Source organism: Pagrus pagrus (assembly GCF_965226575.1).
Source record: "Pagrus pagrus genome assembly, chromosome: 13".
NCBI classification, from domain to species: Eukaryota; Metazoa; Chordata; class Actinopteri; order Spariformes; family Sparidae; genus Pagrus; species Pagrus pagrus.
Window position 1 is genome coordinate 23,101,105 of NC_140197.1, and position 23,742 is coordinate 23,124,846.

At 40.8% G+C, this 23,742-nt stretch overlaps 2 protein-coding genes across 5 annotated transcripts; both read left to right on the forward strand.

The window, feature by feature from the left end:
* Positions 1-3,570: 3,570 nt before the first annotated feature.
* On the forward strand, positions 3,571-6,532 carry rpl19 (ribosomal protein L19). The gene is made up of 6 exons (XM_084372057.1): positions 3,571-3,609; positions 4,001-4,107; positions 4,779-4,901; positions 5,159-5,279; positions 5,800-5,910; positions 6,335-6,532. The coding sequence occupies exons 1-6, from the start codon at positions 3,605-3,607 to the stop codon at positions 6,459-6,461; spliced, it is 594 nt and encodes a 197-aa protein (XP_084228183.1). The 5' UTR covers positions 3,571-3,604; the 3' UTR covers positions 6,462-6,532.
* A 7,851-nt stretch (positions 6,533-14,383) lies between these two features.
* On the forward strand, positions 14,384-22,424 carry st8sia6 (ST8 alpha-N-acetyl-neuraminide alpha-2,8-sialyltransferase 6). 4 transcript variants are annotated; one of them, XM_084371632.1, is made up of 7 exons: positions 14,384-15,015; positions 17,371-17,508; positions 17,644-17,718; positions 18,804-18,948; positions 21,018-21,130; positions 21,220-21,312; positions 21,397-22,424. In XM_084371632.1, exons 1-7 carry the CDS (start codon positions 14,915-14,917, stop codon positions 21,872-21,874), a joined length of 1,143 nt encoding a protein of 380 aa, XP_084227758.1. In that variant the 5' UTR covers positions 14,384-14,914; the 3' UTR covers positions 21,875-22,424. The 4 variants fall into 4 exon arrangements, with proteins under 4 accessions (XP_084227758.1, XP_084227759.1, XP_084227760.1 ...); XM_084371633.1 differs by having other exon boundaries at positions 17,374-17,508; XM_084371634.1 differs by having other exon boundaries at positions 14,384-14,997.
* Positions 22,425-23,742: the final 1,318 nt, after the last annotated feature.

Genomic DNA, 23,742 nt, shown 5'->3' on the forward strand with positions numbered 1-23,742 from the left:
CCTGTTGGCCCAGGGGTGGAGGGAGGGATTAGGTGGATGCTTTCAGGGGGCAGAGCTTCACTGGAGCCCTAAAACACGCCAGGAATTGTAGATATTTCTGGTTTGATGACTTGTTGTCAGGGGCCCCATGTTTTCTAGCTGTGGTGGATCAAGACAGGGGAAAAGCACAGATGTCTCCTGGGTTTATATTAAAAATAGAACAGCATTTATACATTAAAAGTAGAGGCAGTACTGATATAGCAGCTGACATACACACATTTTTATAAACGATCCATCAAATGTGAAAATACAGGATAACACTTGTAACAGGAGACCAATTACATCCAATTAGAAAAATCTCACAGGCTTTTTGTCGAGGGAACCAGGGCGGTTCTGGGTTTGCCTACAAAAATACTTCATCACTACACTGCTCCACACTTGGTTGACCAATATATCAGTCAGGCTCTAATGAAAGTTATGTGAAAAAGATGTTAGCAGTGGTGGAAGAGGTATTCACATCCTTCAGCCTACTTGAGTAAACGTACTAATACATTAGTTAGTTGTAAATAGACTCCATTACAAGTAGGTTTCAAGTAAGAAAGTAACCGTCGAACATACAGTATTTGCCTTTGAATTATATTGTACAAGAAGTATAAAGACACAATGACGTATAAAAGTACCTCAAAATTGTATTTATGCAGTACTTGAGTAAATGTACTTAGTTTTCACCTCTGGAAGCCAGAAAGCTTTGTAAGATGTCTGTCAAAGACATAAATCCTGAGTTCACACGTCAGAGATGACATCATATTGACTGATGAAGCTGAATAAACAAGTGTAAGACTCATCACTCTGAGAGGAAAGTGATCTCCATGACTGTTACCGTCTGCTGTCAACTTCCTCTGAGCAGATTAAACACCCACCAGGTTCAGCCTCTGTGGTCACAGCTCATACAGCCGGGGAGATAGTTACCTCAGTAGGAGGGAGCTGTGATGGTTCTCCTCCTGAAGCATGGTACGCTTTAAAAACTGATGATGTCTGTGGAGAGTCCCTGTGACCGTCCTGTAGCAGCTGCTCAACATCTTCCTCCAAGAATAACATAATGTGAGATTCAGGTTGTCCTCAGCAGGATCACTCACTTCCTGCGCTGTTGTCCAACCTCACCAAGGAGACGGGCAGTGATTCAACTGTGGCTGTCTTCATATCTGTGGCATCCAGCTGGTGCTCTTCTCTGCAGCTCAGCGCAGTAACGGCAACAGAGAATTCACTTTTTCGGAAAATAAAGAGTAATGAATTAGATACATAACATTTATTATATATTATTATATTTATTTGCTTGTTTTTTTAATCTGAAACTATTTATTTTCCCCCCTCCTTTTTTAAAATTGTCATTTAAATACATTTTTAATGTCTTTTTAATGTTTTTCTTTGCCTCTGTGAAGCACTTTGCTTTATAAATAAACTTGCCTTACCAAGAAATACAATCATCAGCCCTATGCAGTCAAGCAACAGTAATGATATCACAAGGAAGGAATGCATTATGAGTAAAAGTACTGTATTTAGTATTTAGATTTTAATGTGTTAGTTTTGTTTGATTGATTTAAAGGAAAATTGCAAAAGTATAAACATTAAAATATACTGAAAGACTTCAGGCTCGGTGCTGCTTTCAAGGACTTTGATACACTTTACTGTGTCAGCAGGGTAAACATGTTCGAGGAAATACATTTTGACGTACAAAAATACACTTTATTGAAATACACTTAATCAATACGCTTAGTTAAAACAGTTTTTATTCATTGTGAATAAATAACGCTAAATAAATCTGTGTATGACATGAATGATGAATTGCAATAGTACATTTAAACGAGTAATTATGTGAAATAGTTTATATGAAAGTCTTGTTAGATGTATTAAAGGGTAACTCCCCCAATTTTACAATTTAAACTCAATGCACTTTACAGAAAACACAAAACACAGAGCATACTTAAGAAGCAAAATGAGAAAACTGAGTCAATAAAGCACACACTCAACATTCAATATGGCACACAGCAATAAAAAGCACAAAATATATATATATATTCATTGTTATATACCAACTTCCTTCAGGGTTAACCAGTTTGGTTCCTCTCCTGAGCAGAGAGGAGAGCTGTAGGCTATCTGTCGAAGCTGTGGGAGGTGGTGATCCGGTACTTTGGGTTACACTTCATCCGGAGATGATAATGTTCTCGGTTGGTATTCTGGGTTACCTGAGGTGAGGAAGTCACACAAGTGCCCCTCGTGCACCCACACTTTGAGCTTGCAGCGTTGCCATGGTGACGGGCTGCTGCTGAAGAGCCAAGGATGCAACAGTGGAAAACCTCAGTGAGTAGCCAGTCAGATGGTTAGCTATTTTTACAAGTAGCCACTCACTAAAGCACTTAGTCACTTTATGTTTTTTAATAGAAGACACTCGGACGTCTAAAATTACATTTACCTAATCTCTTTATATGTATGTATGAGTCAAAAGGCTTTTAAAAACTTTTCTTGAAGCTGCATATTTTAGACATGAACTTTTTGGACTGGATACTGTTCATTTTACACTGTTAATTATTTTATAATGGGTGTCTTTCACACCTTCAGTAGGCTGAATTTCACAGTGCATAACTCACAGTTTAGACTGTATGAAGATACTTTGGTTTTATACAGTATTTCGCTGACTTTTCTTCTGTCTTGCCTCTTCTTACTTGATTCAATAAGTCTCATGATTATAAATTAGGCTAAATGACATACAGTCATATGACAGAACCAAAAACAGACTCGGCATTACAGGAGATACAGTGGAAACATTTTCTGTCAGTCTCTGAGGCATTTAGACTCAGATTACAGTTCAGACAAACAAATATTTTCAAGAATAATAAGAAAATGGTAGCTACATTTAACATGGACGCTGATTTTGGAAAGCAAACTCTCAGAAATTACAAAAAATAACCCTTAACTGCTGTCATTAATTGAGTTTTATAAGTCCTGGTTGCACCATGGTATTTTAATTTCCCTTGAAATCTTAATAATTTTATAAGAATAGTGTGAACTTCTGTGGGGAGTTGTATAAGGGAGGCTGAATTGATGGTTTTGAAGGCTTCATGTCAAGAATCGCACCCCAAAACGATAAGAAATTAAACGTTTAAACATTTAATATTACATTTTTTTAATTGTGAAAATCGGTGTTCAAATGCAAGGTATCAAGATAATACCAATAATCTTAAAAACGTACATAACAGGGCTTTTTGTGAGGCAACAGTCTGATGCCAACACCGCCATCATGTGTCATAACAGCAGAATGCGTCAAACCGTGACTTTACCCACAATGCAGTGCAAAACACTGGTCGGTACCATTATGTTTTCACGAGGGGGTTGAACGATTCAAACGTTTGAAGAAAACTCACATTTTCGTTTGTGTGTATACATTTACATCAGCTTGTTTTTTGAATTAGAATAACGTTCAGCAATGCGGCAGTTTTAAGGTGTAAATAATGTTCGTTGAGATCTGAGCTAACACCGAGCAGTTTCGCCTTGAGAGATGGATTCTCCTCTATAATGGTAGCTTCCAGTCCGTCTCTCAAGCCTTCCTTTTCCTATTGAAGTAGCAGCCATGAGGTAGGACCGCTGTCGATGGCGCAATAAAAGTCATCATTTATCTGTTAAAATGCGCATTTGTTACCCTCATATCACTTCACTAAGACACATAAGTTTCTCGTTCATCGATCCATAAAGTTTATTCCACATTCCCAAATCAAAAACCCGTGTTTTTACGTGTCTGTGCGGAACACGATGTGGCAGACGGGAGAGGCCATGTTGTCAACCCGGCTGCTAGCTAGCTAGCTGTGTGGCTAGCACAAACTTAGCTGATATATCAGTGAGACAAAGCGTTGGGTGCTGTGTGACACGTGTCAGTTTTGAGACATTTAATCTGATACACCAGCAGGAGTAGACATTGTCAGTTCAATATTTGATAGGTGTTTTAACCAGGGTTGTGTGTGTCGTGCAGCATGCTCAGGCTCCAGAAGAGGCTGGCCTCCAGCGTCCTGCGCTGCGGTAAGAAGAAGGTCTGGCTGGATCCTAACGAAACCAATGAGATCGCCAACGCCAACTCTCGTAAGTACAGAAAAAGCCCTCCTGTAGGGTGGTGTAGTCTTTACAATCGTCCACATTTACTGATGTAACGCTGCGACTGCTTTTGGTAGTGTCGGTGTGTGAAGGCTAGTTTGCTCCACCACACTCAGCCAAACACCGTGTAGTAATATTGACGGGTGTAAATCAATTAATATCCATTTAAGCTGGTAGACTTGGTCAGCAAATTAAGTATTGTAATGTGATCTCCCTGGATTTTAGGGTTTTGCAGGAGACTTAGCAAATGTCCCAATTTACACTGATAGTTGGGGTCCAAAAATGCTGGAGATTACATTTTCTGTAATGCAACCTAGTGGCATTTAATGCTGTATTTTGTTAAAACCTACCTTCCTTATGTCTTTAAAACTCCACATTCCTATATATGGTAAAATTGACAGCTGACTGGTTTATAAAAATGATCTAGGTTATAATTAGATCACCCCACCGTATGTAGAAGAGGCAGGACCACTTTGATAGTCAATGATATGCTTTGAATTTGTTATTTTCAATATTTTGAGATTGTAAAAGTAGCTGCCTGTTCTGTAATCATGTCCACACTCATGCTGATAATTCTTCAAGGTTTTCTCGTGGATACAGATCTTTTGGAGCATGAATCTTTGCATTCCCGTAGCTTACTTGTGTCCTTCTGTGTTCAGGCCAGCAGATCCGTAAACTGGTGAAGGATGGTCTTATCATTCGCAAACCTGTTACGGTCCACTCCCGCGCCCGCTGCCGCAAGAACACGCTGGCACGCCGCAAGGGAAGACACATGGGAGTCGGTAAGTTTAAACTGTCGCGCTTGTCTTATTAAAGGAAAGTTATTGACCTTATATTCTGTTTTAAGATGGACTGTATGGGTTGTATTACAGTGTTCGTGATTATGAATGAGTTGACTAAGAAACTGGATTAACAGGGAATTATTTTGAGTATTCACTAACCAGTCTCTTGGAATAATTGCATATTGTTTGACGTCGTACTACGTGGATGATGGTCAGTGTGAACAAAAAGTTGATTTATTTCTAATCCCTTTTCCCAGGTAAGAGAAAGGGTACAGCCAACGCCCGTATGCCTGAGAAGCTGTCTTGGATGCGTCGCATGAGGATCCTGCGTCGTCTGCTGCGTCGTTACAGGGAGTCCAAGAAGATCGACAGGCACATGTAGGTTCAAGACGTCTTTAGTGGTGGTTTCTGCTCATATTGATGAGCCCAACCTCTTGACATATATTATGCACTTGTGTATTTTATTTTTAAAAAAAGGGGGGGCGGGGGAGTTTTACCTTTTTAGTACAGAACGTTTCTAAAATAGGTTTTTATATTTAAATATACTAAGGAACTTTGTTTTACTTGTTTCTTGGGACAGCTTTAGACAAAAGATGACTGTGTCGAAACTAAGTAAACTTTGAGGACCTTACTGTACCAGACTACAGAGCAGCAGCTTTCCTCAGGCTCGATCCTCTCGCTGAGGCTCTGGCGTTTTTTCTGCGGGTCATTTAGAGGGACCAGTATTAAATTGAATTGCCTTTTTTACACTAACCAGACCTCTTAAGGTGGTTACTAATGTTACATCAAACTCGATGAAACTTGTTGAAATTGCTGGTATTACACATGCACTGTAAGATCTAGTATTGCTAATGTTCTCAGGAATTATGTTAATGTTTCCCCCTCTGCCGTCTCCCAGGTACCACAGCCTCTACCTGAGGGCCAAGGGTAACGTGTTCAAGAATAAGCGTATCCTTATGGAGCACATCCACAAGCTGAAGGCAGACAAGGCTCGCAAGAAGCTCCTGGCGTAAGTCTAGAACCAAACTTATGTTCTGTATTTATCCAGAGGAAGTGTTGGCCCGTAACATGAATGTACAATTTGGAAGAGGCAGAAGTATATCTAGTACTCGCAGTACTTCAATATTAATTCTGTGAAACTCTTATCAATCATGTTTTGGTGAAATGAAGCATTCTAGAGATGCACACTGTAACGGTCTTTTTATGTGACTAAAGAGCAAAAGTCGTATTTAAGTTTTCTACAGTGTAACGCGATGGAGCAGATAATAGTTGAGCTCTATTGTCGGTTAGGTCTGGGGTTGTCCCAGTACTCCATAATAGTCTTATAGCAACGACAACATGCTTTAGGTTTAACAAGATTTAATTGGTTGATTAAGTGTGTATTAAAAGCTGAAGAACACCTGTGTCTCACCTTCTGATTCTCTGTCCGACAGTGACCAGGCCGAGGCTCGTCGCTCCAAGACAAAGGAGGCTCGTAAGCGCAGAGAGGAGCGTCTCGCAGCCAAGAAGGAGGAGATCATCAAGACCTTGTCCAAGGAGGAGGAGACGACCAAGAAGTAATCTGGCTCCGTCAATCCTGCCCGACTCTGCCAGCTGTCGAGTGTTGACAATAAAAGTGTACATAAAAGACACTGAAGGTCTCCTGTACTTTCTTTACTCGAAGCAAACACCCAACTACTGGGAAATAATGATTAAAATCTGGAGGGCAAATTTCTCGAGTTACAACAAGATGACTAATGGCCTAATAATGCATTTAAGACACATAGTTCTCCTTCTTAACCTCATGAATATTTCAATCCCATAATCTTCTCTGTTATTTAAGAATACATAATTTACAGCTAATGGAATCTAATTAAGGGCACTGACAGTGCCAGTGTATTTTAAATGAGATTTGAAAGTATGTATTGTTAAATAATGATAAAAAGTTGATGAAATGCAGGTGTTGGCATCATCTGGAATCATATCTTGGCCACAATGCAAACTTAAGATTTTTGCTCCTTTATTGGTCTCAACCACATTCTGAGTATAATATCTATATTATATGTTCTGTCTGCTGTTTGCTGCTGATCCGGGGGATTTTAGAGCCTTTTCACAGAAAATAACTGGCCGTGAAGCTGAAATGACACCACATGTGTGAGCGAAACAAATGAGCTGAAACAGAAAGATGTTTGACGCTTGTGATGGAAAGAACATGTATATCATGACGGTCTCTAGTTCCAGTGACTTCAACTAATTTTTCTGTGATGGCACAAAGCATTCAGGAAGTTTGGTTCAATCGAGTTTTTTATCTCTTAATTTAGCAACTTAAACGATCAATTATAGTGATTATAGAAAGTAGTGTGAACCAAATTTGCCTGCAGCAAAACTTCTGAGGGATTCTGATAACGGCTGGTGACTTTTCTGGGCCCATTGTATTAGGGCTTGTTTGATACACCCACTGGACTCGGCCACAAACACTACAATGGGAAAGTCTGAAGAGCTCGGCTTTGATCTGAAAGAGCACATTATTGACTCGAACAAGTCAGGAAAGTCACTTGGAGCTATTTCAAAGCAGTTACAGGTCCCGAGATCAACTGTGTCAACAATTTGAAGTTTGAGTGCTTGGCACAGTTTGTGTCACTGCCACGATCAGGAAGAAGACGCACACATCACCTGCTGCTGAGAGAAAAGTGGTCAGGATGTCCCACCAGATTTGGTCGCACTATCAGAAGAATGAATTCACTATTGAGCCAAACTTAATTTAAATTTTTTTTAAATTGAATTCAGGACATATTTTCTTTCCCCACAATCCAATTAAAGGTTTCCTCAAATTGCTCTGACCTTTCTTGACTCATAATGCGCAAACATTTGATGAAAAGGGTAAAGATGCCTGTCAGCTGTGATTTACTGATGAAATATTCCTTGCCTGCTTAGCTTGTAAATTAGGTTTGAATGCTGTCTTTGTATCACGACCCTCTCAGGGTCACATGTTTAGTCTTGTTTGTCAGTGACAACATGGGAGTTTTCCATCAGAACGTACAAAATGATCTGCAGACCTGATTTCAAGCCACTTAGAATTAATTTTATTTCCTGCTCTCTGAGGAAAGAAAGTCCCTCTGCTGACTGTGGTGACATCCAGTGACTCAAAGCTCAGTTAAACAGGTAAATCCCCTGATTATTTTCTTAATTGAAATGTTAGATCTGTAAACTATGGAAATATTGTGTCAGTACAGTTTGTAATTTTAAAGGTGTGTCGCCCTCAAGTGGTTGTAGCTGGTATTATAAATCAGAATTCAAAAAGTCAAGTATCTCTTCATTCAAGTTCCTGAGATGACTTTTATTTCTCAGTAATGATTTCACCAGACTTCTGAGTGATAATCCCATATTTTACTGTCATTACGCACAATGGATTTTTAGGCAAATATTGTATTTATTAATCCACTACTTTTTTGTGATAACTTTAGTTACTAGTTACTTTGCAGATTACATGCTGCATCAGAGGCAAAGTAGCAGATTTTTAAATGAATCTATTTCATCATCAATTGGATACAAAAAACACCAATAATTTCCAATCATCAGACAATATTGAATATTGGATGCAATTAATCAGTCAGCCTTTGTATACAGCCAGTGATGGAATGTAACTACGTACATTTACTCAATGTAAACATAAAGTACTAATATTTTAAGATACTTTAAGCATTTCTAATTTCTGCTACTTTATACTTCAATTCTACTACATTTATTAGTGGAAAAATATTGTACTTTTTACTCCACTCCTTTTTTTTATAAGTTACTAGTTACTTTGCAGATTACATGCTGCTTCAGAGTCAAGATGAAGAAGCACATTTTAAAATAATTTTACTTTGTCTGAAAAATAATTCTGATCATAATAATAAATGTTGAATATTGGATCCTAATTAGTTGACCCATAGTACACAGTCAGTGGTGGAATGTAACTTAGTATATCTACACAAGTACTGTACTTAAGTACAATTTTAAAGTACTTTACTTGAGTATTTCCATTGTCTGCTACATTTTGGAGACAAATATAGTAGGTTACTTTTTACTCCACTACTTTTTTGATAACTTTAGTTACTAGTTACTTTGCAGTTTGCATTTTAGATGTAATTCATCTTATCAGCAATCGGATAAGAAACACCAATAGTCGGAAAAATGCTGAACATCAGATATGATAATCGACCAGGTAATCCTTCGACCTGATAGTGCGTAATATATAGGCTACATAAATGTAAATATATGTGTGATTTACTTTTACTTGTACTTTTGAAACTTAAGTACATTTAACATCAGATACCTTGAGACATATACTCAAGTACTAGGTATGGGTGACTTTCACTGTTACCAAAGTAATATTTTAACATTATATCTTTACTTTTATTCAAGTATGACTTTTTGGTACTTTTTACAGCCCTTTAAAACAAAAATGTTTACCAAATAAGGTAAAAACAGCACAACTAGTGTGTTATCCTCCTGTATAATACACACAATTAACAATAACACACTTCATTCTGGCTATTAAGTCTTGATTTGTAACACGTTGGAGCGGAGGGTCTCTCATGTCCATTACAGCCGTGGCAGGATGTGTAAATTATGCATGTGCCCCTCTAAGTGACTGTATGTGTTTTGGTTGTGCGAGTGCTTACGAGACGTGCAGGGTGGTAATAGTTCAAACAGGCACGAGGGCACCAGGCCTCATGTTAAGCAGCAGTGGAATGCACCAAGATCAGCTGTTCCTTAAACCACATGACCCCATTACTGCCCCCCGCAGGCCCACGTCTTCCATCACACCTCCATGTGGGCCAGTTCGCCACTCACAGCAGCCGAGGCCAGTGAGGTGGAAGGTGATGACAATTTCAGGGCCCACAGCTGGAGAGAGCCTAAACATTATTGCATCAGGTGACTCAGAGGTCCCAGAGCTCATGATTAGATCTCCTGGAACCAGGAGCTTTTCAGTCAGGCCTCATCAGACGGGCCACTGAGGGCGAACTGCTGTTAAAATGCATGAAAACTGTGACATATGATGTGTAAAGCTTTAAGGCTAAGCCACATGCACTGGTCATGAGTTGTAAGCAGTCATTTGGAGGTTTTTTTTAGAGCACTGAGGAGGTGAATGTAGGACTGCAACTAATAATTATTTGCATCTATTAAAACACAAACAAGTGCCAATCATAACTACCTAAAGCCCAACAAGGTGACATGTTGTTTGCTTCTCTGACCAGCAGATGTTTTACTTCCAATCAGAAACATTTGAGAAGATGGAAGCAGAAGACTTTGGCACCTTTCATTTATCAAAATAGTTCAGTCACTTCGGCTCCAGGTGAATTTTTCCATGTATTATTATTGGATTTCTGTCACCAGGTTTGACCCAGATAAGTCATACAATTACAACCGTAGTGATGATGGAGTGGCACTAATACAAAGATTTCTTTGTTTGACCGTTGTCATTTTACAGCCACAGATAGATACATGACCTCATCGTCACAACTGTGTTTAAAAAAAAGTACACTGCCTCTTTCTCTCACACACTTTCAAAACAAGGGCCAACCAATAACAATAACTTCACTGATATAGCACTTTTTATTAACAAGTCACAAAGTGCTTTATGAGGACATGAAACAGGAGAAATTACATATGAATGAAAAACATCAATACGATTTATACAATAATAAAACACATTACACTAACACACACACACACACACACACACACACACACACACACTCTTGACGTTACCATGGCCTGTTTTTGCTCATTAACTGTCTCTAGGTAGATTACGCTCAGCCTTAAAAACACACACACAAGATGTGCCTCACATCACCTGTGTATGGCTGTAAAACCAACTCACTCTGTATCAGCTGTGGTCGCTGTGCAAAACTCTTTAAGACAACTTGTTTCACGATCTTTTTTCAGATTTCCACCACACTGCTTTACTTTCACTGGTGTTATGTACCACTTCTGTCCACAGGGGCCACCAGAATCAAATGAAAGTTTCCTGTAGCTGCTTTAATTACAGGCCTGAAGAGGTGAACGATGAAAAATAAATAAATAAAAGAAAGAAAGTGAGAAAACATTTTTTTTCTTTTTCTGTATTTTGGATACAGATTACTGTCATGTTGTTGATGTCACAGGTTATCGGTTGATACGTTATCTTAAATGCCAAAGTATGTGCAGCTGGCTGTTGTGTACCAACGATTTGTGAAGAGGATGTACTGTTTATTGCTTAATAGATAAAGACACAAGTTGAATTCACAGCCATGTCAATGATTTACAAGTGGAAGTCATGTATTAGTTCCTGAAAGTGTTGCATTGCTGGAAACGACACTGTGATATATTTTGTTTGACTCTTGTTTCTGTTCTTGTGTGGTGTCATGAGGGAGGGTGGCACTTTGGAAACAGTTTGTCGAATTACAAATTCTTGACGCTTTTGAAATTTTGGGGTTAAAAAAAAATCTGGCCCTTCAGTTAACAAAGCTGCCACCTTATGAATATGTGATTGTTTTTATTTTAAGCCTCGTGCCAGCTTTAAAACACCAACACTTTCGATCGTGTTGCATCATCCACACTCTTCACTTACAGACAGTCACACTCATACTGAGAGAAGATGAGCTAATAATGTTTCCCCAACAATCTGGGTGCTGAGTCATGGTTCAACTGAAACTAGTCCGTTTGCCTAAGATACAGCACTTAGATTTACCATGACCTGGATGACTTTTATCAACATATCATGTGATGGTTCAGAAGAGATTTGTCTCACTTGATTTTCATGCCTTCTGCCCTCATTATTGTTGTTTCTGGTAAGTCATGCAACCTGTTATATGGTTTCACAGCAAGGAACACAGCAAACAATGACAGGAAGTCTTGTCTCAGTTTGGTCGGTTATTTGCAGTACAAACTAGTAGAAAAAACAGTAGGTACCTACGCGAAGCCTGACAGGAAGCTCACTGTGGTTGCTGGGGAACCCCCTCTGTTCAGAGCTGCAGCGCAGGCAACGAGCCTGATTCACATCCTGTCTCTTGTAGATGATCAGGGATGCAGCATTTGCTCCCACTGTCCTCCCCAGTCATTTCATGCTACCTTGTAGCGTGCTGCGTCCACTTCCTGTCAAGAGCAGCTGGAGGGCATCAGTTTGAAATCGCACACACACTATTTCCTTAAAACTATGTAAATATTTTCCGCAGCTCATATCTGTGCAAACAAATGTATTCAAAACTGTTTTAGTACATCACCAACATAGACTTTCTCTTCCAACTCTTCGTGCATGAGGAAATTAAAGGTGCATGACAGAATTGGCCTCCTGGTCAAATTCATACTCAAAACAAACAGAAGGGCAGCGTATCACCAGAGTAACTGCTAATTGCAGTTACCTAGTTAGCTTAGTTAGCCATGCAGGTAGCGGTTCGGATTGGGAGAAAACTACTTCATATTACTTGTACATGTAGTCGGAGAAGCACTAAGTCCAAAAATATTTGGCTCAAACACTACTTACGGAAGAAATGTTTTTTGTCAACATCAGAATCAGGCGAAAAGAGCTCATGGTAGCTACAGTTAGCAGCAGTTAGCAGTAATGCTGATAATATGCTGCCCCCTGTTTGTTTCAAGTTTGAATTCAACAGGTCGCCAATTCTTACATACTGCACCTTTAAATGAATATCAGAAATCCTGCAGAGCTTTGTGCTCCTGCCTCCCTCTGAGCTGAATAACAGATTAATCACCAAAAGTTAGCTTCTAATTACACAATCATCCATCACTGAGATAATAATTCCCACATGATCCATCCACGCTGAGTAGAAGAGGCCGAGGCCTTCCTGCAGGCACACAAGAGCTTCACTAGCTGAGAAATCTCTCATGTTACGATATTATGAATGTCATCTTGAAGAATCACTCCTTTGGCTTTAATGTGGTTAAACAGCTTATGGACTCTTTGGATGGAAATGGCATTGTCTGTAATAAGCTAATGACTGACTGTTGTGCACAGTAGGGAAGCAGGATGGCCTGTGATGAGAGGAAACCAGATGAGAGGTCTGGATGTTTGATTGAACAGACCGCCACAGAAGCAAGGTGCTTGCTGCTGTACTTCCTCTATGATACGCTGCAATTACTCCGGGGCAGTGCCTCTCTCTGTTTCTTCATGCTAACAGCCCTGTTATTATCATGGAGATGCTGATTTTTTCCCACATTTCTCTCCACATTCCTGTTTGTGTCCCATGATGCATGACAGTGTGTATTTTCTTCCCAGAGGGCGGGCTCTCAGGGTGAGTTTGTTATCTTTAGTCTGATAAGGACACATACAAGAAGAAACGCTTGTCAGAGATACTGAATTTGCAATATGCAAAACCCGAGATAGTGAAGTCATTTAGGACATAAATGTGTGCAATCATCAACAACTAATAAGCATCCACCATGAGAGGCCTAGCTGCTCATCAGTCAGGGAGCCATTACATGAAAGTGTGTTTGAGGTAAAAAGCAGGTTAAGTGTAGCTTTTAGCTCCGTCTCTATTAGCCTGATCATATTAGTTGGGCTTATTGATTATGCTCCGTCTGGTCGCAGCAAAGCAGCCTCAAGCAACCCCGACGAGATTTATGCAAACCCTGCCGTCCTGCCAAAATAAAAACTTTCCAAGGGCTCTTTTTGTTTTGGATTTGTGTGTGTGTGGGGCAGTGGGGTTGCTGTGGCACGGCTCGGCTTACTCAGCATGTAGTTACTCGGCATAATTGCCTCATTCCAAGGAGCTCAGCAGGGAGTTTTCCACTGAAAAACTCAAAGCAGGAGGGATAAATGGAGGAGAGCTGGGCGTGGTTAAATGTTTGTGGGTGTTTATTGTAAAATGAATTCCATGGGAGCGACATATTTCCCATAAACCTCATTCAGCTTCACATAGAATATATTATCTCTCTTGCATCACACAGCTGGCGACCCAGAGCTCCCAAATGAGAGCCAAACAAGAGATGAGTTATGGCTCCTCTGGGCATCAGCTCCCCACCTCTGTCTGCTTTTTGTCCCTCTCTCTGTCTGGCTTTCTGTTTCTCTCATTTTGGCCGGCAGTGCTGCCATGTTTGAAACAGGTTCCCCTCTCAGCTGAGTGGAGGTTTCCCTTCCTCTGGCCCCAACCCCCCCACCCCCCAATTCCCTCCCACCTCTCAAACAGAAGAAACACACACTTTTATCGTAAGTGGATATGAGTCGATACAGCTGGCAAAATTTGACACAGGAATAAAGGAAGCTTGTGTGCGTGTAGGTTAGAGTGTGAGGGGTGTTTGGAGTCACTCTGATTGGATGGCAAGCCTCTGCCCCTCACTTGGTTTTGTTTCCTGGCACACACACACTAGTCAAGAGGCAAACTGTGGGCTAATTCAGTACCGGGCACTCATGTTACTGCCTCCTTTTTGTGCAAAGGGGAGAGGGGCTTAAGGGGTGTGGGCGGGGGATGGCTGGGGGAGGGAGGGGAAGGCAGAGGCTGGGGCGGAGATCAGAAGGAGCTCTAGCTGTGGTGGAAAGTAGGACTGTGAGTTCGTTCGTGTGGACACATGAGAGACAGAGGGGTGGACAGAAGAGACCCGTCGAGAATCAAAGTAGGATGTGGATCAACAGAAGAGCGGGTTTCTCTCAGCTGACCTGGACACAAGCAGGAAGAGAGGAAAGACAGAGAAGAGGTGCACAGAGGACAGAGGACTTGTCTGAACAAGAGGCAGCAGAGAGAGAGCTTCTGCCTGGGGAGGCGTGCACTCACTTACCCAAAGAGGGAGAGAAATACAGTGTAACCAGACAGACAGGAAGAGGAAGAGGAGGAGGAGGTTAAAGACAACATAAGAAAGCAGAGAGGCAAAAGATTAACAGTTCAGAGAGAGACAGGGAGGGAGAGTCAAAGAGGGGGGAGGAAATCTGAAAACACACAGAGACAGAGAGAGAGGGTGACAGAAAGCAGTAACGGGTGAGGTGTTGAGCAAGGTGAGAGAGCTTCAGACAGAAGGTGAGGGGGGCTAGCGGGTGAGGTTTGCTGGAGGGGTGAGGTATGAGGGGACAGCCCTTGAAGTCACTCTTCTCTTTGGTGTTCCTTTTCCTCTTCTTGGGGAGCCTGCTGACCTCGCTTGTCTGGTACGTGTTCGACCACAGGTAAGTGTGATACCTCTGTGCGCACATGCATTATCTTATCAGTCCAGTGGGAAGGGACTTTGGATGTTATATGGGGGTCTATCACTAGAAAAAAGGTAAGATAAAGAGGCAGAGGAGAAGAGGAAGATGCTGATAAAGAAGTTGATGATTTTCACTTCTTTCCACGTGTCATCCTCTTTGTTAGACGACTTATTCAGTAATCTTTTTCTTACTTACCATCAGTGAAAGTAACAACACCACATGGTTAAAATCCTCGGTTACAAGTACAAAACATTGCTAAAGTAAATCAGCAGAGTGTTATGAATGAAAAGTCAGTGTTTCATTATTAAATATGATGTGTGAAAAGAAGGATTGGCTGACTTTGGCTATCCTGAAGAAAACTGTTGCCGGTGCGGGGAAACTTACCCACCATAGACAATCTGTCAGAATCAAAGTCCAGGATTTCAGGTTCAATTCAAATCTTTATTGGTGATTGAGCATGATTGAAAACTGTTAATAAGGTGTGATTTCCTTTAAAGGAAATAAACACCAGAAATAATTACATTAACAAATTCAGGCTGGTGAGTGTGCAAAGGACATTTTCAGAATTGTAAACCACCACAAGAACATCAAAGAACACCAAGTCATGATATTACTCACATAAGCATGTACGCAGGCCATGCCTAGGGACAGAGACTGGCCGTGTGGGAGAAGATCAACTATATTGGGGATAACAGGTGGTTTGATTAGGTGCACTGCAGGTGACAATGACCTATCCCCTGGAATGTACCATTTTGTTTGATTATCTTTTGAACAATGTGTCTGGGTTAATGTTACAGCTGTGTTTGCTGCATTTTTAAAGGGGCACTATGTGGTTTTGGAGAAGAAATTCAAACTCTGAGGTAATAATACAAACTCAGAAATATATTTTTTTCCCCCATAACTGAATCAATAAGAAGCTAGAAAGGTGGCAGGGTCCGCCAAATATAAACAAAGGTTTGTAAGAAAAATTGATTTTTGAGTCTCATTCCCAACTCGTCAACTCGACACTTTGGGATAGCGGCCGACCCGTCCTACGATCCGTCATTATCAAAAATCAGCTATTCTTACAAGTTGCACCTTTAAGGTCAGTTTGTTTAGTCAGTTTATTCGGTCATGAAAATGACAACGAGTCTGTTCATTTAGTTTGTTTAGGTATTAAAAAAAAAAATTTCTCTTCTGATTAGAATTTCTTCCCCAAAACTACATAATGCACCTTTAAAGTCGAGCTCCTACTTCAAACTGAAATGTCATATGATTGTAGCGTCGCTCTCCTGCTGTGAGAACCACATATCTTTAGAAAGTCAATTTCTCATGTCCTCTGTCTTCATGCATTTTCCAGCTAATCCAACAGGGTTTCCATCTTAAATAGTTTATTTAGCAGAAGAATTAGAAGTAGCAGAATTTCTCGACCCATAAAGTGAAACGTGATCATTTAGTTTATCAGAAAAAAATCACATTTAAACAAAAAAAAGTATAAAAATTGTAATCTTCAAAAATCCTAGTAACTGAAGCTTTGTGTGGACAAAATAATACAGCAAGAAAATGACGATATTTGCCTCTGAGATGCGGTGCAGTAAAAGTATAAAGTACCTTGAATCTGAAATTGAGTAAACTTGCTCTTTGTCGATAAAGTTTCTATTTGAGGAAAATCAAAAGCAGAATCTAAGAAACCCTCACAGCGAAACCGTCACAGTCGTTAAACGGAAGTATGAGAGGCTGCTCCAACGCCAGCCTGAAATTAAAGGATTTTTGCCCGATACTCTGACATTTAATCACAGTCTCTCTGAGGTTGTGGGGCTTTGTAGTCTGACAGGTGCACGCATTGTGAGACTGTGTGAGAATCAGACATAATGACGCATTACAGGCTCAAAGCTCTTTTTGGTAACTTCAAAACAGGAAGAGCAGATGGCTAACTGGAAGAACTTCACACCACAGCACGTATATTACAACACATAGACACGAAGAGGCAGAAGCAAAGGTCTCTGCTCATGAGTTTGTACGCTGGTTGTTCATTTATTTTGTATGAAGCTGACAGATTTGCCACTGCAGTGTCCCATGTCAACGGGAAATGCATGAATACAGAACTTTGTATGATTCCTCTTTTGGTTTTAGTGTGTTTTGAAAATTAGAAATTCGTGCATACAGAACCACATGGATGAGGAAACTGCTTTATTTAATGAATATGTGCATGGAAACAAACAATGCAGCACATTTGGAGCAGGGTTTTTCTCTCAGCTGATGTAAACAAAACCAAGAAAAATGAAGACTTAGAGCTTATAGATGATCTGTTTCCTCTCCTGCTTCTGTAGTTTTACGTTTTCTCCCTCTTCACAGCAGCAATGTGGAACCTCGCAAACCAACTCCTCAGAAGAAAATCGCCCAAGAGAAAAGTGCCCCGGCAAAAAGCGTCCCGGAAAAAAGTGCCCCTGAGAAAAATGCCTCTACGCCTAAAGAGCTCTGTAAAGGCTGCAGGTGAGAGCAACCTCACCCTCACTGCCTCACCTCAAGTGACCTTCTTTTTGTGTATGCCTTTATCAGATCAAGTCACGCCAGCACTACCAGCATTACTCACTTGACTGAGTTTGTGTGTCTCTGTCTGTGTCTCAGGGAGGTCATCGACAAGGTAAACAAGCGTTACTCTCAAACCTGGAAAAAGCAGGAGGATAATTACCAAAAATTCAGGTAAGAAAACACAACATCCAAACATATTAGTTGCAGCTGAGTCCATTTCCTTTCTGATACATTCAAAATAAAGCCCCCAAATCTCATCAAATTTGCATTATGAATCAGATGAGAACCTTATCTTCCACCAAAGAATGACACTACACACATCATTGCGCCACTTCTTTAAAGAAGGGGGGGTAGACTTCCTCTCTCTCAAAATAGCCCTTCTAGCTATGAGCATGCATTACATTAAACCCTGCTGGGTTTCATATCATACGGCAGTTTAACGGAAGATTTCATATCAACCCAAAATAGCAAGTAAATGTGCTGTGCTTATGCTCTGGTTAGGTTTACACACAAAACACTTCAATCACAGTTTGGCTTCAGAATACCTGCTTTGGTCTCAACAAAATCATCCGGAAATACCGCCAGGTGTCCTTAAAAACATTCAGCCTTGTTGGCTTTGATAACACAACCCCCATCCTCAACACTTCCTGAAGTGATAAGCATAAAATGTAAAATTGCAACATGCCACATCTAGTTCAAATGTCAACTTTGCACACACAGTCTCTGTTGTTTGTACGCATTTACATTCCAAGATTCAAGATGTTTATTGTGACAATAGAAGGACTTTGATGTGAAAACCTTTGACTGTGAGTCTCCGCAAAATAGGTGCAAATATATATATGTATATATATATATATGAAGAAGCAACAAGTATAAACACAGCATATAAATAGCAAATAAATAAAAGAAAAAATGTCCCCATTGTTCACAAATAGCTGAAACTATACTCTAAAAAGAAGAACAAGTAAAGACATGGAATGAGAAGTAGAAACAGAGATGTGGGTTTAAACCAGAGGAACTTCTACTCACATGTGGTTTAGATGTAACACATCTTGATGTCATGTGAGATATGGTGAAATAGTGAGACTTCACCTGAAAGACACGACACCGTTTTCATTCATGGAGTTATATCCTCATATAAAAGAAGAAACTCTTTTCAAGCTGAAATAAACTGTATTATATTTGATTAGCTCTTCATTATCAACACTCCTGCCCGCCCTCGTCTGATATTTAATTAATCCCTTGTGGTTCTCCAGATCGCAGCTGAGCAGCAACTGCCATGGCTCTGACAAGGCCATCATTACCCAGGCCAACACCGCTGTGGGAACAAAGATCGTGTACGACGGGGAAAAGAAGAGGACGCTCCAGGTGACCCCAGAGATTTTCAGCACCTTTATAAAGGTATGTTGTTTTTCATTTGGGAATATTTCCACAACATCTGCTGCTGCATGTTTTCACCGTAGAGATTGTTCCACTGCTTTGCTCCTGCGTGTTCTGTCATGAGTCATGTGTCTGCTCACATGTTGACTCTTTACACACTCACAGCACGGGTTATTTTTGGTAAAGGGCTCTTAAACTTAGACCAGAGACTTGCTGAACTGGAGTCAGCCTGTACTGCCTGTACTCTGTGTCACTGTGTTATTTCTAGATTTGAAGGATTTGACATTAAAATAAAAAAAATTAAAAACACTTTTAAATAAAGGGGTGCCCAGATTTGAACTCTTGATCTGCAGTCAAATATACTACCACTGACCTGTACCCCCTTTTAATTAGATTTTCTTCATACAGTTTTGTAATTAATGACATATTTTTTTTACATTTGCAAACAAAGAAACAATGTTTACAGTCATATAAGTCAATGAAAATAACAAATAATGTGAATTTATGCTGTGGATGTCACGTAGAGAATTTATTAACAAAGACAGGTGAGCACAAAGCAGATTTAGATAAATATATCTACAATTGTCGGCGCACATGATTGATTTTCTTCCTCCTTTTTATGACTTAAAAATAATTCTTATCTTGTCTGTGACCTTACCTCTCTCAACATCTATATGCGATGTCTTAAACCAACCCCACCTATTGACTATCAAACAGTTCTGGTCACATCTTTACCGTCACACAAGAAGAAATTGCTTGAGCAATGAAGCAATAGAGAGCACTAAACACAGCCGCTCCCATGCACACAATCATTTTTGCAGGAAAGATTGAGCCTGGTGGCCAGTTAGCAAAGTTGAAGCAAGGAATATAGGAAACCAATCTATATGTGGATGGTTTTCTACAGCCATTACACCGCGCAGTCAGTATCTACTTCAGAATGATAAGTAGAAGCAAAAAAGTTGTCTGTTGCTCATTTAAGCCACCGCCGAAGGTTGACTAAATCAATCCCATTGTTGAGACATTTCTGGCCAAACCACAAATATCAACCTCATGGCTGTGCTAGAGGAAAGTCATGAGCATTCAGTGTCTCTTAACAATGAAGATCTGTACCAAATTTCACAGAAATCCTTTGAATGTTTGTGAAGACATTTGACTCACTGTCTTGTCAAAATATATACCGCACAATGTGCTACTCATAACTCTTTCCACGATGTAAGGGGGGTAAGGGGGGAGTGAAGTATTATTTTGAACGTCCAGTCTGGGGAACTGGTCATCACACCTCTTTACAGGCTCATTTCAAATGAAGCAGACTGACAACAGCTGTGTCATCTGCAAGTTGAAGCTGCCAACCCTACTGAGTCAGCAGCATAAGTATGTATGATGGCAGTTGAACTTGATTGTGGCTCAGACAAAAGTGTGACAAGGCTGAAGATCTTATCATGCAGAAATGGCAAAGCAACTCACAGAAGTGTGACTGTCGAATTTGAACAATAGTTTAAACTAGCAAAGTACCTGCTCCACCAGTTTATCTGGAATTTAGAGTCAATAAGTCCTTGGGTCACTGGAAGATAAAAAGGGCTGGATAGAAAACAGTTACTGCGCAAACCATGATATCATGGGAACATCTTTATCAAGGAACCCGTTCTACCACTGAATGATACCAATAAAGCCTTTGGAGGCAATATCTTCATTTCCACCTAAAGGATGCACAATGACTGGCTAAGTGGTTGTAAATGGTGCATTTCCTACAATAAAATACAACTTTATTTCCCAACATGGCCATAAAAAACATGTCAGCTCATCGCAAAATGACAAACATGAATAGCTGCCTCACCAACAGTCAAATCAATTAATTTGATATTTTATATCTTTTGATTTGCAACAGAGAGGGAATGAATGAATGCACATGTTGTCATATGTGGGTAGTGCAGGGCATTTCCCAGGGTATTGGCTGAAGAGGAAACATTTGCAAATGAGATCCATCCATAGACCCCCCCTTTGAATGGCTCTTTGCCTTTCCCACGCTCCAGTGTATCATCATCATCAGTATAAATGTTTTGTAATGCATTTTCCGTTGGTGTTGATTGCAGGAGCATCCTTTCCCAAATAAAACATGGGACACGTGTGCTGTCGTTGGGAACAGTGGGATCCTGACCAACAGTGGCTGTGGACAGATGATCGATTCAGCTCAGTTTGTCATCAGGTCAGAAACGTTACGTGAAAATTAGAAATTAAACTTCTCTTTTAAACTTCCTTAAAACGTTCTCTTTATCTTCTTTGTTGCTTCCTTAGGTGTAACCTTCCTCCATTGCGAAGCGGCTATGAGAAACACGTGGGCATCAAGACTGATCTTGTGACGGCGAACCCAAGCATCTTCCTTGAAAAGTGGGCGAGAACATGATCACACTGCACTATCACCACAAAATCTTTCTTTTGTCTTGGTGTTTCACACCTGCTGTTGTCTTTCAGGTATGGTGCTCTTAATGGGCGTCGCCGTCCATTCGTGGAAAATATGCGAACCTACGGGAACTCCCTGCTGATCATACCCGCCTTCTCCTACGGCCACAACACCCCCGTGTCCCTCCGAGTCGCTTACACCATTGAGGACTTCGAAAGCCCCATCCGGCCCATCTTCTTCAACCCTGAGTACCTTCAGAGTCTGGCCGTCTTCTGGCGCTCCCAAGGCGTGCGAGCAGTGCGACTCAGCACCGGAATAATCATGGTTAGCCTGGCACTGGAACACTGCACCAACGTTCATCTGTACGGGTTCTGGCCCTTCAGCAACCACCCACATGGACTCCATGCCTTAACCAACCACTACTACGATGACAGACAAACAAAAGCGAGATTCCACGCCATGCCGGCTGAGTTCGACCTCTTGTTGCGGCTGCACGGTGAGGGCGTGCTCAAGCTTCATCTGGGAGATTGTCAGCCAGGTGAAAAGTAGTTCCCAGACCCAGGGGCAGCTGACGGGACAGGAGCTAAGTGCCTTCTTTGTAGCCTCAGGAAGAAGCCGGTCAATCATGAAGTCCTTCGTAAACTGTTAAATGAACGGACGGATGTTATTTGGCCGGTGACACAGAACAAGTGTGTCCAAGCACAGCGGATGCTTTGACATGCTGTGCAGCCAAGACATTTGCACTGAAATGAAAATGCAACAATCATAAGACTGCTAACTGTCTGTAAACAGTCTTATAGAAATGTATTTATTACCACAAATGCTCCAGCTGGAGTCTGGAGGGAGTTGTTTTGATTTAAATGGGAATCCTTTGTGGGCCTTTAACTACATTGTAGTGCCTTATGCTAATCAATAACTAAAGACCGACCATCTCTGCTTTTGTAAACAAACTGAATGTATTTTCAATCAAATACCTCCTTTCCATGAAGACTGTCTGGCCAAAACACTTTAACATTTACTGCAAAAACCAGCGCACTGAATGTGAAGAATCCTTGTCACACATCGTTGAGGAGAAATACATGTTACTCACACACTTTAATCACATTTCTGTACTTTTATTCTACATCACTGACGTTGCTGGATGTGAAACAGACATGAGGTGAGCCTCAGATCTCAGAGTGCCTGCAGGGGTTCTGTCCAAGTAGCGCTAACTACAAAATCATGGCTGCCCCCTGTGGGCTGTGGCCATCAGAAGCTCGGAGCCAAGAAAACAGAGACGCCACCGACATAATAACACCGATAAACACAGGGGGGTCCCTCCTCACAAAGGTTGCTATGGGGAGCCCATGTTTCAATGTGCTGCCCCGCGTCACCATAGTGACCAGACAGGATGAGTGCTGCACACACAGTGGTACAACAAATACTTTTTTCCAGTTGATGTAAATGCTGAATCGATGCAGATTTAAAACTGACTCCAATGTAAGGTCATGGGATGATTGTGAATTGTGCACTTTGGGTGAAAATTGTAACATTTGGGTAAGCTTTCTTTGTAATATTTGCATCAAGACTGGGCGGGTCTTGACTTGCCGTTCATGCTGACACTTATACGGTCTCACAGCAACACAGTCTCCAGAGGTGGGGGGGGCTCGAGTCACATGGCTTGCCAAGAGTCAGACTGGAGTCGCAGATTTAAGGACTTGAGACTTGTTCGACCAACACTAACTTAAGACTTGACTTGACTTTGACTTGGTATTCATGCACGGATAGCAAAAACAACTTGGCGGACATGTTTGTTGCTCAGATCTGGCAAAACAGAAGCAGAACACCCAAGCAGCCTCACTCTAAGTGGAATGTGGTCCGGATAAACAAGTCTGGTTTGGGCCAGATCTTGAAACACGATTGGGACGCAGATGACCATCGATAAAAAAAGAACAGCAGTATGCATCATCCATCACTCCAAAAGTCACGAGGAGAGGGATTTGAATGTGTCTTTAGCTAACTCATTGTTATTTTGTCTAACTTGTGCGCCACCTTATTTGCAAATGTTAGGTCAACAACATGGGTCTTGTTACAGATTGTAAATGTAAAACATCAGTAAGATTTATAAGGTGTAAGCAGGCTGCAACAGTTTTCATTAGAGTTTTCATGACCACTTTCATTTAAAGGTGCAATATGTTAAGAATTTTGCTTTCAAACATTCATATTTTAACTGAAACCATCAACAGAATTGGAGGAAATGATTTGCATTGCAGAGATGTCAGCATGCTAAGCAGCTAGACTCGCTCATCCTGTCTTGCAATACCACTCCAAGCTTCCAGTCCTTACCGCTAGCGGCACTGCTAACTGTTACAGCTAATGATCACTCTGCTGGTATGATGATTAGGATTAGGATTATGGAAACTGGATTAGATCCTTAG

Bases quoted from the DNA above. Each gene is read 5' to 3' on its own strand.
- rpl19 (XM_084372057.1), top strand. The intron at 4,902-5,158 runs GTAAGTTTAAAC...CCCTTTTCCCAG, and splicing joins GGGAAGACACATGGGAGTCG to GTAAGAGAAAGGGTACAGCC. The intron at 5,911-6,334 runs GTAAGTCTAGAA...TCTGTCCGACAG, and splicing joins GCTCGCAAGAAGCTCCTGGC to TGACCAGGCCGAGGCTCGTC.
- st8sia6 (XM_084371632.1), top strand. From the start codon at position 14,915: ATGAGGGGACAGCCCTTGAAGTCACTCTTCTCTTTGGTGTTCCTTTTC. The intron at 15,016-17,370 runs GTAAGTGTGATA...CCCTCTTCACAG, and splicing joins TGGTACGTGTTCGACCACAG to CAGCAATGTGGAACCTCGCA. The intron at 17,719-18,803 runs GTAAGAAAACAC...GTGGTTCTCCAG, and splicing joins GATAATTACCAAAAATTCAG to ATCGCAGCTGAGCAGCAACT.